Below are 14,737 nucleotides of genomic sequence, written 5' to 3' on the forward strand. Positions count from 1 at the left end.
CTCAGTCAACTCTTGGTGTTTTGTGAGATTTAATTCGTCATCTTTATCTAGCCCTATGCCTGAGCCCTATTCTAATCCAATTATTATGATAAATATATCTACAGTAGATGGAGCTTTAGAGTTTATCTAGATAATTTACTTTGTATCTTTTAAGTAACTGAACAATATACTATTATATACTATTGATTTTTTAATCAGAAATATATAAAAATCACTTGCAATTTCATTTAAAAATAATTTTAACCAAAACACCAATGAGAGCAAATATGAATGAAAAGTCATACACACACACACACACACACACATATATATGTATATATATATGTATATATATATATATATATATATATATATATATATATATATATATATATATATATATATATATATATATATAAAATAACTATGATCAGGGCAATTAGAATTATACCTTACAGTATTCTGAATTTACAACTTTTTCCATCCCTGTTCCTCATGGCCTTCAAAATTGAACTTTTTATTACATTTTTAAATAGTATCGAGAGATAAAGACCTAGACAATCAGAAACATAATAAGAGAGGCTCTTCTCCTTTCAACAGTCCAGAGTTTTCCCTCTCTCCAGACAAAGCCGGTCACCTCTAGCCAGTTTAGAATTATGGGAGTTATTCTTCAGCAAATCAGGGGTAGGGGAGGCTGAACACAGTATTTAAAATATGTACAAAATATTCTACAATTTCCTTGCAAGAGTTTTACAATAGAGTTTACATTATTTTTGATTTAACTCCAAAAAGGCCCTTAATTTACAACTCTGTAAAGCAGGTGCATCTTTTCCAAGGCACCTGCCAGAGGAGTCTGAAAAAAATGATGATGCATTCAGACTCTTCTGTACTTTGAAGCACCTTTTCACAAGGAAGTCTGAAGCACTTCAAAGTCCACATGAGCCAATAGCTTCCATCCATGCTGCTTTTGGTGTGTGTGTGTGTGTGTGTGTGTGTAGAGTCTTCATTCATGCATGCTAAATTGTCACCACAAAATATTATCTTTTTTCTTCATTGTGAAGAAACACTTCCGTTCCCTAAATGAACTCTGCCGTCTGTAAAGGAACCTTCATCATTGCACCAGATTCCAATTTATTACATGCCTGAGGACATTTGTGCTATGCGATTGTTAAACAAAAATGAGGAATGGCAATAAAAACAAAATAATGACTTTCAAACTTCATGTGTAACTTAGTTATGATAACCTTGATTGAAATGACACAAACCTATTTTATCTCAGCACAAGGCATTTATGATCTCGTAAGACAACGTGCCCAGTTATCACCCATTCTTCTTCCCTCTTGGAGCAGACCCAGCACTTCACTTACTGAGGTTTATGGGACTTCCAGACAGTGTAACAATGTTTTTTTAATGTACCGTAAGTGGCAGGTGAGAATCTGAGATTTCTCACCTTCCATAAATACAAGCACTTTAGACTAGCACAAAACCTTAATCTATTACAGTACTCTTAGAGGATATACCATGCAAGAAAGTAAGGAAGAACTTAATTGCAGCTCTCAAAGAAGAACAAATAGAACCAAGAAATTATTAGATACTGTAATGGGAATGACCTACAGAGACGGGGAAGACCTGCAGATGGAACAGTCGGATAAGTGGCAGCTTAGTCTGCAAAAGAAATGTGGACATGGCAAATATCTCAGAAAGGATTGTCCCTAGTTTCTTGTAAAGATATATTACAGTAGTATTACATAAACATGTAGAGGAGCTACATGCCATTCATGTAAATCCATGCATACAGTGGAATCCTTTAGTCAAATAAGTTATTGGCAAAGAAGATATGCTTTCAGTCTGCGAACAGAAGTTTGAAACAAAGGTTCAGGTCTTCAAATTCTGGGCATGAGCGAATACAATCAGATTCCTTTTAATATGGTGACAAAAGTGGAAATGGTGGTGGTGCTGATGATGGTACCTACAGTATATTGAAATAATATGCAGGGTGAGAAAGCTTGCTTTCTGATACGCTAATTTCACAGTTGATTTGGATGTGAAGATGACCTGGCTATGATATCTGTCACCCCATTGGTTGCCAGGATTGATTCAGATGATCTGACTGACTCCTATGTGTCTCCTTCCTCCCTTACCGTTCTATATGGTCCTTCCCGAAGCTGCACACTTAGTGGAAGAGGATGACCATCTCAGATAGAAGGAGTGTATCTCTCTTCAGTCAAGAGTGTAATATAGTTACGCTCCCCTACTAGAATTTCCAAGCAAGTTCATAGTCGATTTGTTGCAATGATTGGTTGGTTGATAATTAGGAGATATACTTGGTCAAGTATTTGATCATGTAAATCTATATCTACAATGTGGCCCCATTTTGAAAATGAGATCTAAAGTCTGAAATCTGTATCAATTTAACTGAGCTTAGTGGGACTTAATTTATTGATAAACACTATTACTTACATTGTTCGCACTTTGAATAATGTAAGTGATCATGTCAGTGGCTTTGATCTCTCCACCTAACATACCAAACATGCTCTGAAAGAGAGAATATTGCACCCTATCTCTACACCTCCTGTTTAAAATGCTTTTATGTTCATTTCTCTCTGCCCAGTCTCTTCTAATGCAATGATCCAGCAGTCACAGAATGAATTTGACAGCAGTGTGGAGAAAGCGGAAGATTGGATGAAGACCATCCAGGAGAGACTGCGGATCAATGATGACACTAAAGGGCCTCGGTCTGCCTTGGAGGCCAGACTCAGGGACACAGAGGTAAAAAGAACCATGTTTGCAGAAGCCATTTTTTTTAGCTGTCATTATTGTATGAAGGCATATGAAGCCTTGGTGAAGCAGTGTATGAAGCCTTGGTGGAGCAGTGGGCTAATGCCTCCTTAAGTAACACCAGCTGCCTGCAATTAGTGCAGGTTCGCATCCCACCAGGCTCAAGGTTGACTCAGCCTTCCATCCTTCCGAGGTAGGTAAAATGAGGACCCAGATTGTTGGGGGCAATTAAGCTGACTTTGTAATAATGCCGCTTGGGGTGTGTGTGAAAGCCCTAATAAGCAGGCATATACATAGAATGAAGGCTACTGCTAAGCTTGTAAGCCGCCCTGAGTCTTCGGAGAAGGGCGGGATATAAATAGAATTAAAATAAAATAAAATATTCTGGAATCTTGCTTCAGTTGCCCCTCCTGACTCAGATGCACAATGGTGACACCAAAACAATGACCCCAATGTGTACAGTGTGATACACATAGTGTGAAAAGAAACCAATGTCCTTCCCATACAATTTGTCTCTAGTTTCCTCTGTACAAAAGTACAGATAGTCCTCGACTTATGACCACAACTGAGTCCCAATTTTTTGTTGCTAAGCAAGACATTTTGCCCATTTTACAACATTTCTTGCCATACTTGTTAAGTGAATCACTATAGCTGTTAAGTTAGTAGCATGGTTGTTAAGTGAATCTGGCTTCCCTTTTGACTTTGTTTGTCAGAAGGTCGCAAAAAGGATTTGTCATAAATAGGAGTCAGTTGCTAAGCATCCGAATTTTGATCAGGTGACCATTGGGATGCTGCAATGATCGTAAGTGTGAAACATAGTCATAAATCACTTTTTCCAATGCCATTGTAACTTCAAATGGTCACTAAATGAACTGTTGTGAGTCAAGGACTATCTTATGCTATTTAAGTCTATGGAGGTTGCATTTAGCTGTCGCAATTCATTGACAGGCATGAATCTTTTAATCAGATTATTGCCATTATAGCATTCAGTGCTCTAATGTGGTCACAAAGGCCCTGATATGAGAATGTCTAGCCCAGGACTATAAGGGTATGAGGACCATGTTCTATACTTTTCTGTGATTAACTTAAAATTATTAAACATTTAATGCTAATTTGCAACTATTGCTGTAATTAAATTATTCTGGCTAATGATACCTGTTTTTTGCTATTGCCTATTAAAAACATTTTTTTAAAAAAAACACATTCTTTCTAAGCTGGATTTTTAATAGAGTCACTTGCTTGTGAGATGAGTGGGTATATAAATATGATGAAAAATAAAATATATTCAAGCTTGTCTCTTCCCGTAGTTGTTCTCCTTGACTTTAGTCTTAAAGGTAGTGAGCAAACTTCCTGACTTAAATCCATTATCATGAATATTGACAGAGGAGATATAAGAGAGGGACAAATAATGCCATGCCTATGCTTACATCATTGTGCAAATGACGTAGCTATTTCCAAAGCCTCTTCTTACACTGAATTTTGGATAAAAATTAAGCTCACAAGTTGCACTGCACTGTAGGCATTAATGGGTGTGGATTTTTTCCACATGCATCAGGATTTGTGAATCAGCACGCAAAAATATGGCATATCTACCGAGCCATCAGTTATAAGTTGATACACTTTAGACAATCATAAATGATGCTTATTATGTGGTGGAGTCATGCTATTCCTAAAATTATGCCCTCTGGTTGTCTAGATGGGGAATTAGAGTAGAACTATATTCATCATGCTTTTCACAGATATAATTGAAAGAAGGAAAGTTTTAAAATTTATTGTATTTATTAATGCTCACTAAGTAAGTCTGTAGTATTTCTCCAAATGTTGCTAATTACATTTTCCTAATGTTTGTCCTCTGTGATTATTCCTGTTTGGACTGCTAGGAATTATAATTCATTAATAGGTGAAGGGCCATATGTCCCACTTCTTCTTTCAACTAAAGAGCTGTGCTCCACAGGAGCATTTATAAGAAATGTTAAAAACATCAGGATGGCAGCCATGACTACACAATCAGGTCCTGTGTTGTGCATGTGGTCTGTTTAAAAATGGACATGATTTTGATCACATGGTTGTGGCCACCATCATTTTGAACTTCCTCTCTGGATGTCCTCAGTGCCCTATACTGGGTGGTGCTCCAGAACCATTGCAGGAAAGTGGATAAACCTTTTGGGCCAAAAGGTTGAATGAGATATTATTTTTATTGATGGGACCTTAATTTAATCCACTGTTCTTCATTTTTTTCACCCAAGTAGCTGGCTATAGTGTTTGTTTGGATATGTAATCCCTCTTTCAAACAGCCCATATTACATAAAAAAGAATAAGATATATTGGAGATAAATAGAATTTGGCAAATGTCTCCTATATACTAATAGAAATGTGGTTTTCGCCTGGATTTTCCTCCTCATCCATACAGAAGAGGATGGTGGGCATAAACTCAGGGAAACCTCATGTATGCATATCCATTGTTCTACTATACCTTGCAATTAGCAATAGAAAAGTGCAGAAAAGAATGTGGGAAAGGAGTAAGAAAGTAAAAGTCAAAAGTTTAAGGCAGGATAGAAGAAAAAGAATATCCTACTAAAATTAGTTTACAGCAACACTATCCACTATACCTCTCCAAATCTTACTACATTGTCAATCAGCCCTTGCAAGGGAATTCCCAGAGTGTCAACAAAACAATAATTAAAAAAAGATCTTTAGCACATAAAATATTCAGATAAAGGCAACGTAGCGTTTGCCTGTCAACCACCAAAGTCCTATGGAAATCTGCTGAATGGCTTTAGTTCAATTGATTGTAGAGGCTTGGTATTACAGAAATGCTGCAGATAAGGTTGCATCTGTTTTCAAGATCACAAAAGCAGTTCCAAAGGGGAGGGAGGAAGGGGAGAAAAAACCTCACTATTTCAAGATAAATAATCTCAGCAGTATCATCTAATCTGAACAGACTACACACACACACTTGCTTTCTTTGGCATGCATACATGCATCTACACTAGCAGCAATTTGTCCCCTATCCAGTATTTTTCAGAGCAAGATGCACAAAATTGCACTATAAACATGGAGGTCTCATTCTGCTTATAAATCCTCCTTGCTAGAAGATTATTTTGCAGTTCATTAACTTGATTAAATCAATTGATGTGACTGTCAATTAAAATGTGCCCCTAATACCGTAGCATGATCCTAGACCAGCTTTATTCACTGGGAAAATGATGACACATAATACAGACAGACACAATTTACATTAAATTATGTCAGCTAAAATATCCCTGTGCATAAATTATTTTAAAGCCCAGGAAGGGAAGATTGAATTAACCCTATTATAAGAAACCCTCCTTTACCCCCAGGTTTCTTCCTTTCCATCTTACTCACTCACTGCCTTTCCTTCTGTTTACTTTGAACAAAGCAATCACTATTCTATAGTCCGTAATGTTCCAGTGTTAAAAAGAGTATAGATCTAGTTTTCTTTTTAAGTATGTTTCTGCAAAAAAAATCCCATTAAAGAATATATTCATGTTTTCATTTTCATGTACAATTCTTCCTGATAGAAAATCTGTGCATTGGAACCTGAAGGCCGGTTGAAAATGGATCTGGTCCTAATGAAGGCTGATGCTCTACTTCAGTGTATCAGTGAGGAACAAAAGCATGAAATATTATCCAGGCTAAAGGATGTTAAAGCCATGTGGGAAGAAACAGCCATATACATTACTCATTGTCACAGGTGAGATTCCCAAGTGCCCCCAACTAGGTCTCCCACCAATGACTTTTAAGAGTTATCTGAGTAGAAAACTCTTAAGCCAGACTGAAAATGACAAATTTGTCCACCTTTGTCATCATTTTCTGAAGATTCTGGTTGATTTTCTAGTTTGCCTATGAAAAATGTATCTGCTTTAACTAGGTGAAGCTGGATGAGAAGCACGTACTCATGGTAAATGAAACGTAATCCTTAGAGGTTTATCCAGAGATAGTATCAAACCATAATAAATAAGTTTGGTTCATTTCAAGTGGTTCAAATACCTATTTTTAGACACCCAAATCATGGGCCAAGATTCCCTTGAAAAAGAGAAAAATATGGCATAAAATGAGCATTTAAGGCCATGGCATCCTCCTGGGCTTCATTTAGCAAATGAGGATGCCTGCCCAGTTTTTTTAATACCATTCTGTATGATGGAAGAAAATCAATCAATCAATCAATTCTGATATTGCAGTGGGAATCAATATATGATAGGAATACAAAGAACCATTGGTGCATTAGCCCTACCAGTATTTACAAATTTTTTTAAAAAGTAGCTGGTCAAGCAGGCATTTGGTAATTAGGGATGTGATAATTACATACAAACATAGCAAATAAAGTGGTTTGCCCACCTGGGGGAGGATGTTTTGGGATTCCATAATGTACAAGGCACTACAAAAAGAGGAAACAATCAAAGAACATGAGGCAGACATAGCAGAAGATGGAGAGAGAACATCATTGATGCACTATAACAACGTCAATTAACAATGGTTGAGGCTGCCAAAAGAGCAAGACCCAGAACTTTGTATATCTGTCAACACAAGAGGTGGTGGTGATGGTGATGGTGGAGGAGGAGGAGGAGGAGGAATGTGATAATAAGATGTCTGGGAAGTGTATTGCAGTATTATTTATTATGATTTTATGAAAATTTGAATAAATATTTGTGATTTTATAGACTATTTTATAATATGTTATATCTTTTATTATTAACCCCAGTTCTGTAGGAATTTTAGGTAGTACATTTCCCAACACTCCTGAGATACAAAGACATTGTTCAAGGCTCTTCTCCTTGCAAAACATGTGATCTCTTAGTTTGCTATGAATGCCTTTAACTTTGATTTGCAGAGGAATAACAAGTCATATTTTCCCAATTCCAAAATTATAGCCCATCAGAAAGGAAAGAAGTAGACTGTAGCAAAGGAAGAAGAGGCCCAAGAATTCTTCAAGGCTTTTTTGTACAGCATTAGATCATGGATTAATGTGATAACTAAAGCTAAGCTTGTTCAGAACCTCTTTAAAAAGTTGAAAGAACAGTAATATGAGGGAAAAATACATGTGCTGGTACTGGAAAGCAACCATGGTGGCAACATTTACCTGGAACAGGTTGGGGGCCTTAGACAAACGCCATATTTTGATGTTGGAATTTATTGGCAAGTACCATTTATATTTTGTAGACTATCTAGTTTAGCACATACTATCTGGAGATGATGTAAATTACATCCAGAACCACCCTCTTTAACGTTGGAGAAGATAGAATTAATGTTTCTAGTTGTCTTTTTTGTTTCAACAGCCGCATTGAGTGGGTTTGGTTGCATTGGAGTGAATACTTGAAGGCCCAAGATGAATTTTACACCTGGCTTCACAATACGAAGGTGACCTTGGAACCTGACATAGAGTTGCAGCTTGGCTTAAAGGAGAAGCAGTGGCAGCTTAGCCATGCTCAGGTCCTACTGAAAGATGTTCAGAATCGGTCATCTTTGTTGGATCGGCTGCTAGAGGAAGCCCTATCTCTGTATAATCGGATTGGAGATGCAAGTGTTGATGAAGATGCCAGGGAAAAGATGAAGGAGGAATATGAAGAAATCAAGAATGAAGCAGAGGTGAGAAAAATTCAGAGTGAAGGCCAAACAAAAGAGCAAAGTAGATGTTGTAGTAGGGGTCCTCTCTTTCTCTTCCCTATATTTAATTTGCCTCACAGCTATACAGATCAGCAAATTCCCTTCCGTTTTGATCAGGAATTGCAGATGTTGGCAGAGATCATATATTACCATGCTTCTCTTTGGCCCTGGTGTTTGAATAAGCCACATTGCCCAGGTTCACATATAATTTACAAATCACAAAGATTAGATTTGCTCATTAAACTGAGCCACATAAATCAGTCAGTGGGTTGAGGACTGAGGCAGGCAAATTTGATAGAATAGACATGGTCTCTTTTCTATGTGTCCTTTTCTCATGCTTATGAAGTATTTTATACCTCTTGTAAATAATGGCTTTTCCTCTCTTAGCTGAGCAGATTTAATGCTTCCATTGATTACCAGCTAGGAGTAACATGCATTCTTCTACCCTGCTAATAAAAGGTATTTTCACTGTTCTGCCTCCTTTCTTCTCAGTTTTGACAATTATACTACTGAAATATTTCCATATCTTTGTTTCACCTGTGTTCTCATTACGTCTTCCGCTATGCATAGCCCAAACTGTTGGGTGACCATTTATTATTACAATAATACTGCATAAATAATTACTGAAGACTGCCTCTCATTTTACCTTTAGTTAGAATATCAATGATATTTCAGTATTTAGATGCAGTGTAAATTAGTAGAAAGCTTTTGCCCTAAGCTTTTCATTTGGAATCAGGGGTAGGCAACCTCGGCTCTTTTATGACTCATGGACTTCAACTCCATGGGTTGAAGTTGAAGTCCATGAGTCATAAAAGAGCTAAGGTTGCCTACCCCTGACTTAGGGCAAAGGTTTTCTACTAATTTAGAAATATTTCAGAGTATAGTATAGTTGACAAAACTGAGAAGAATGGAGGCAGAACAGTAAAAATACTCTGTATTTGTAGAGTGGAAGAAAACCTTTTTTATTGACCACTTAATGAATGGGTAAGGTTATTCATAGGCCTGGTGAGTAGAAAATCCTATCCCACTGTTTCTCAAAGTTTAGGAACAGTGTAGACACTCTGCAGTATCTGAATACATGATGTCATACTACTATGAATTTTATTATTGGTTTATCTCATCTGTTTATTTTCACATTTCAGACTGAACCTACACACAGGAATAATTTATATACTGTTCAGCCTCTTGCTCATCCTTCCAAACAACTTCTGAAGCTTCCAAATCAAATTAGGGTACCACATCTGTCTTGGGTTTAATTTTAAACCTTCCTCCCAATCATATAATCCCCTAAATCTTGGAGTCATAGAGACATTTAAATGAAATGTCTTTTCATATTTTATAGAACGGCCATAATAAAGTTACTCTGGCCCAAATATGAAAGCAAATAGAGAGAAGAACTATTATAATCTGCACGTTTTGAAATGTGTGCAGTTAAAAGAAAACATTCATTTGCTAACAAATTTATTTGTTGCTTAATTGTTGCATTGGTTACACTTGAAGAACAGTTACAGAACTTTACTCTTTGGTTTTTCAAGGCTGTTATTGTACATTGTATTCCAAAGAGGGTTGTGTTCCTGATGCACAAGGCACAAATCATTCTTTGTGATACTTTAATTCAAATTTATGGTTCATAATAACCTTTTCTGTAGAGCATTCTTTAGGGTGGTTCCTGTGAAAAATGTCATAGTCCCTATTCTTCTGACCAATGATTAATTGCATTTCTAAAACACTCCGTTTTCCATAATGGTAATTGCTGGTGAGAGACTCTAAAATATAGTTTCTTGGCTTTTAACATTTTATTTTTGTACTTTATTTTTATTCTGATTTTAGAAATGTAAGTAAATTATCCTTATAAACAAAGAAATACCCTAGAAAGAAACGGGAGGAAGGAGAAAAATGTTTGAAACAAACAAACAGAAAAAGAGCAAATCACAAGCAGTTATTTTTCTGTTAAAATTCATTGACACATTGTAGCTTTTTTTTTTAACCAAACAGCCCTTTCTGTCTACTTGTATCAGTTCAGTGGAGTCTCATCCCTCAGAAATGAAGCAAATCTACACCAAGTTACAGCTTAAGGATACCCTAAAATATTTTTTTTCTTGTGAAGAAAACCTTGATAGTATTGTAAATAGTCATATACCCTTCTTCCTTTGGCAAATAATTCCTCTTTCTTTATGTTTTTCAAACTCTGCTAATAGAGGGTTACTCTGCTACTTGCAGGGATACTGCATTGCATGAGTGTTTGTGTGTGTGTGTGTGTGTGTGTGTGTGTGTGTGTGAACAATGTGAATTCAGTTGCCCATGTCTGAAGGTCAAAGATGACATACAGTAACTCCCTTTTCATTTTAGCAGTGCAAAACTTTAAACAGCCACTGCTATTTTTTTTTGTTTGTTTGAATTTATAGGCCACCCCAAACTCCAAAGGACTCTGTGAAATCCCTTATCCAGGATTAGGACCCTTGTTGTGAGATGCAGAAGTTCTCAGCTGTTTTTTCTCCTGTCAATTGCAATGAAAATTACACACAAGCACACACACACACACACACACCAATGGTACTGGCCTGAGGTGGGAAGGGGAGACCCTGTGGAAGGCTCTCTCTCCAGAAGCTAATTTTGGAAAGAGCATTTTTATCTAACAAATGACAGAACAAAAGTTTTATTCCTCTTTTATTCCAATTGCAATCACAAGCAATTGGGGCATTCACAGGAGAGTGTCAAAAAATTCAAAATGGTGGCTCCATTCATCCGGTTGTAGCAGCCATCTTCACTTTTTTTTTACACTCCCCATGAATCCCCTTATCTGCAATTGTCTTGAGCAGACAGTGGTGGCAGCTATTGGTTGTAATACTATTATAAAGAGAGGAGAGTAATTCAGAAAAAAATTAAATCCACCTCTGCTTGTAGTCTTGTTAATATGGAGGTCTGAATGGAACTTCCATATTCCAAGGCAGTAGAGCTGGAAAACAGTGGAAGAGAGTTATTGCCTTCTTGTTGCCACTGTAGACAACGGGCTGCTGGATATTTGATAGGTCCTTGGTCTCGTCCTTTAGCAGAAAAGTATCCAGTTGATCAGTGTTAGCTAACCCTGGAACCACACTGGTATATATTTGCACAGATGCCCTGAAGGAACTGCCTGTACAGTTTTCTTTATATTTAAGTTTTCTTTATATATTTCTTTATATTTTCCCACAAAAAGGGGGGCAAGGGGGAGGAATTAAGAAATTTGAATAACCCGCACAGACCCCCCCAGTGGAAACATGACATTGAAAAACCTGCAGAGATAATGCATGTTGAACTAGGCATTTTTGCTTGATCTCTGTGATATTTACTAAAAGTATTTTTATTTTCAATATACTATTTGAAATGCTGTCATTAATGAGAAGTTGGCTTACTAAACCTTTCTTCCAGCACCGTCTTTCCTTCCTTGAAACAAAATGAAAGTCTTTAAAATATTGTATTTAGTTAATTAAATGCTAATAATTATGGCTCACTTGGACCTGGGATATGTTAACTGTTTCAAATTCCTGAAAACCACCAAATGACATATGAGAAGAAGAATTCTTTCTGCTCTGGGTTTATAAGATAAATAATCTTTCCCTTTGGGATATTTCTCTTATTTCAGAGAAGAGTGATGTTACTTGAAAAGATAACAACAGAGCACAAGCAATATAAGACCAATGTTGACCAGTTTCAGCTATGGCTGACTCAGCTAACAGAAAAATTAAACTGCTGCCTCAATCAAGAATCAAAGCTGCCAGTAGAACATAGAATTAAAGAATTACAGGTATTTGATAGCTGTAATTATTTCTGTGAAGATGTTGTTTTGCCAAGAAGTCAGAGTTCTGTTTTTTAAGTTTCCAGGAACCTCTATGGAGGAACCTTTTTTAAAAAAATAAAAAATAAAATCAAGATTACTTCATTTGTGCAGTTTTAACCAACATCTTGATCTCTTTAATTTCCCTGAAACATGCCCATTATTTTCCCATAGGCAGGGACCTATGACATACTGAAATCCTGCTCCTTGCACTATTTGTATTAACGGCATCGGTCATAAAAAACCAGGTTTTTTCTCCCGCATGGAATGAAAAGTCATTTGTAGAAAATGGTTTCTAAATGTAGATTTCACCAGAGTTACTTTTATTTTTAAAGAATTGTGCTGTTTTTTCAACACTGTTTTCAGTAGCTTTTTAAGCATTATTATTTACAGTTTTCTGAGCAGAAGTTTAAAGCTCCTGGAGCTTCCTTTGGCTCCAGCAAAATCCAAAGAATAATATTTATGCTGATTATTACTGGAAATGCATTGCAAAATATCTTTATATCCATATTCAAGAATGATAAATCTTTAACATGACATATAGAATCAAATTTGAATTGATTTTACATTTGTTGTATTTTTAAGTTGTCAAGATTTACTGCAGCCATGAAATCTAGTTTACTAAAATTTGGAAGTTTGCCCTGTTTTCAGAGGCTGAAGCTCTGTTATCATAAGACCAAAATATAGAACATTCTTGAAAATATTTCTGGAATCTTTTTTTTCCACTGTATCTGTAGTACATGCCTACTATCCCAATCTTGTAAGAATTTTTGGAACTAGTCAAAAGCACACTTAGAACAGAGTAAGCAACATTGTGAGCCACAAGTTATTGGACAAAAGGTTTTTAAGAACAGAGTGTGGTGTCAAAGCAGTTAAACCAGTCTTTGAAGTACATAAATTTGCTTCTTTGTATGATACTTAATACAGAGTTCCTTGAACAAATGCAAAGAGAAGAAGAAAACCAAACCATATGTTAGGGATGTTAATCCAGGGAGACTAGAAGCCAATATGGCTGGTGGGATCTGCAAGCTCAATACACATATATGTATTTTGTATGCACTGGTGACTGTAGAGCCATGTTTGGTGATCAGTGCAGTTCATGGATTATATGTATTATATGTATTGAGTGGGATCATTGTATATGTATGGAAAGTCTACCCAAACTATGTTTGATCGTATTTATTATGTTACCTTGGGAAAGTAGTCATTTCTGTCAGCAGGATATTGTAAGGATTCAAAAATAAAGACTTTTTGTTGTTAAGTCCTAAGTCCTGCTGAATTGCTAGCAGTCAGGGATTTTATGTGACCTCTAGCTATTTTTACCTTAAGTTATATTTTGTTTTAATGAATGGACCAAGAATCTTTTGAAGATGATAGTACCATACAGATGTGTAATAATATCAGGAGTGCAGGCACACTGAATTGGTAAGGGGAGAAGATGCACACCATTGTTCCCCAACAGAGATGTGACATAAATCCAAGAACCACTGTTGCCTGATCCAGCCTGGGTCTGGTGGATTCATGGTTATGACATTCCTAGCATGATGGCCATTCAAACGAATGTGGGTGCCTAGGCACAAGGCATGTGGGTCTTTTCTTGTATCCATAGGCAGTAATGCGCAGTGAATTTATGTTGCCTCAGTACTAGTATTTTCTACATATGAGATTGGGAATCACTTACTTTGCAGCCCTTTTCTCCTGCAGGACATTACAAATGATGTAAGGAGTGGAGAAAAGAAATTCAAACATCTGGAAGCACAGTCTGTAGATGTGATGCAAAACACATCACCCCTGGGGGCAGAAAAGATGAAGGCTGAGCTTGAGGAACTGAAAAAACTCCTGGAGAATATAAAGCTAGTGAGTGTGGAGGAAGAGGAGAAACTGCTGAAGATCCTTCGGTCTGAAAACACCTACCACACCCAGGCCAGGCTGCTAGAAACTGATGTTCAAGAATTCCGTAAAAGGCTGCAAAGACTAGGAAAAAACTTTGAAAAGGAAGATGTTGTAAGAAGCGATGAAGATTTAATTTCTTTATGGAGAGAGTACATGGTTAGTATTTATTGGTCAGTTACCAATTCGGAAAAAAAGCAAATGGACATATAATGAAATTACAATGACATTAAAGCTTGCCCGTCTATGTAGATGCAAATACATGGAAATACAGGTTGAGACATCTACATGGCAACATTTTAATGGATCCCAATGAACTGTGCCCTTATCCAGGATGTTCCATTTCATTAGAACAGGTGTCCTTTGTTTTATTCCCACTGATGTCATCATGAGGCTATCTTAGGTCTTTTTTTCTTGTTTCCTAAATTTTGTATAAATGTTGGAAGAGATAAGTCACTTTTACCTGTAGTTAATTTATGAAATAATTAAAGACACCATTGTTTGTTTCTGTTAAACTTTCATCACAAAAAGTATAATAAAAATTAATAATGAAGACCTTGTCACTTCCAGGTTACAAACAAATATCTCTTCCTTCCATACCCATCCCTTACCTATATGCAAGTCCATATATTGTCAGCTTTTCAGTCCTGC

The 14,737-nt window shown here is 36.5% G+C and overlaps 1 protein-coding gene across 2 annotated transcripts in view; it reads left to right on the forward strand.

Annotated features, from left to right (window-relative positions):
• The window catches only part of SYNE3 (spectrin repeat containing nuclear envelope family member 3), a 76,353-nt gene that overhangs the window by 20,504 nt on the left and 41,112 nt on the right, over positions 1–14,737 (forward strand). For both annotated transcript variants that reach the window (XM_083362641.1, XM_083362642.1), the window contains exons 2-6: positions 2,591–2,748; positions 6,300–6,472; positions 8,055–8,364; positions 12,005–12,166; positions 13,901–14,245. In XM_083362641.1, coding sequence (XP_083218767.1) covers positions 2,605–2,748; positions 6,300–6,472; positions 8,055–8,364; positions 12,005–12,166; positions 13,901–14,245 — 1,134 coding nt within the window. In that variant the 5' untranslated portion in view covers positions 2,591–2,604. The remainder of the gene's footprint in view (positions 1–2,590; positions 2,749–6,299; positions 6,473–8,054; positions 8,365–12,004; positions 12,167–13,900; positions 14,246–14,737) is intronic.

Source organism: Vipera ursinii (assembly GCF_947247035.1).
Source record: "Vipera ursinii genome assembly, chromosome: 1".
NCBI lineage: Eukaryota > Metazoa > Chordata > Lepidosauria > Squamata > Viperidae > Vipera > Vipera ursinii.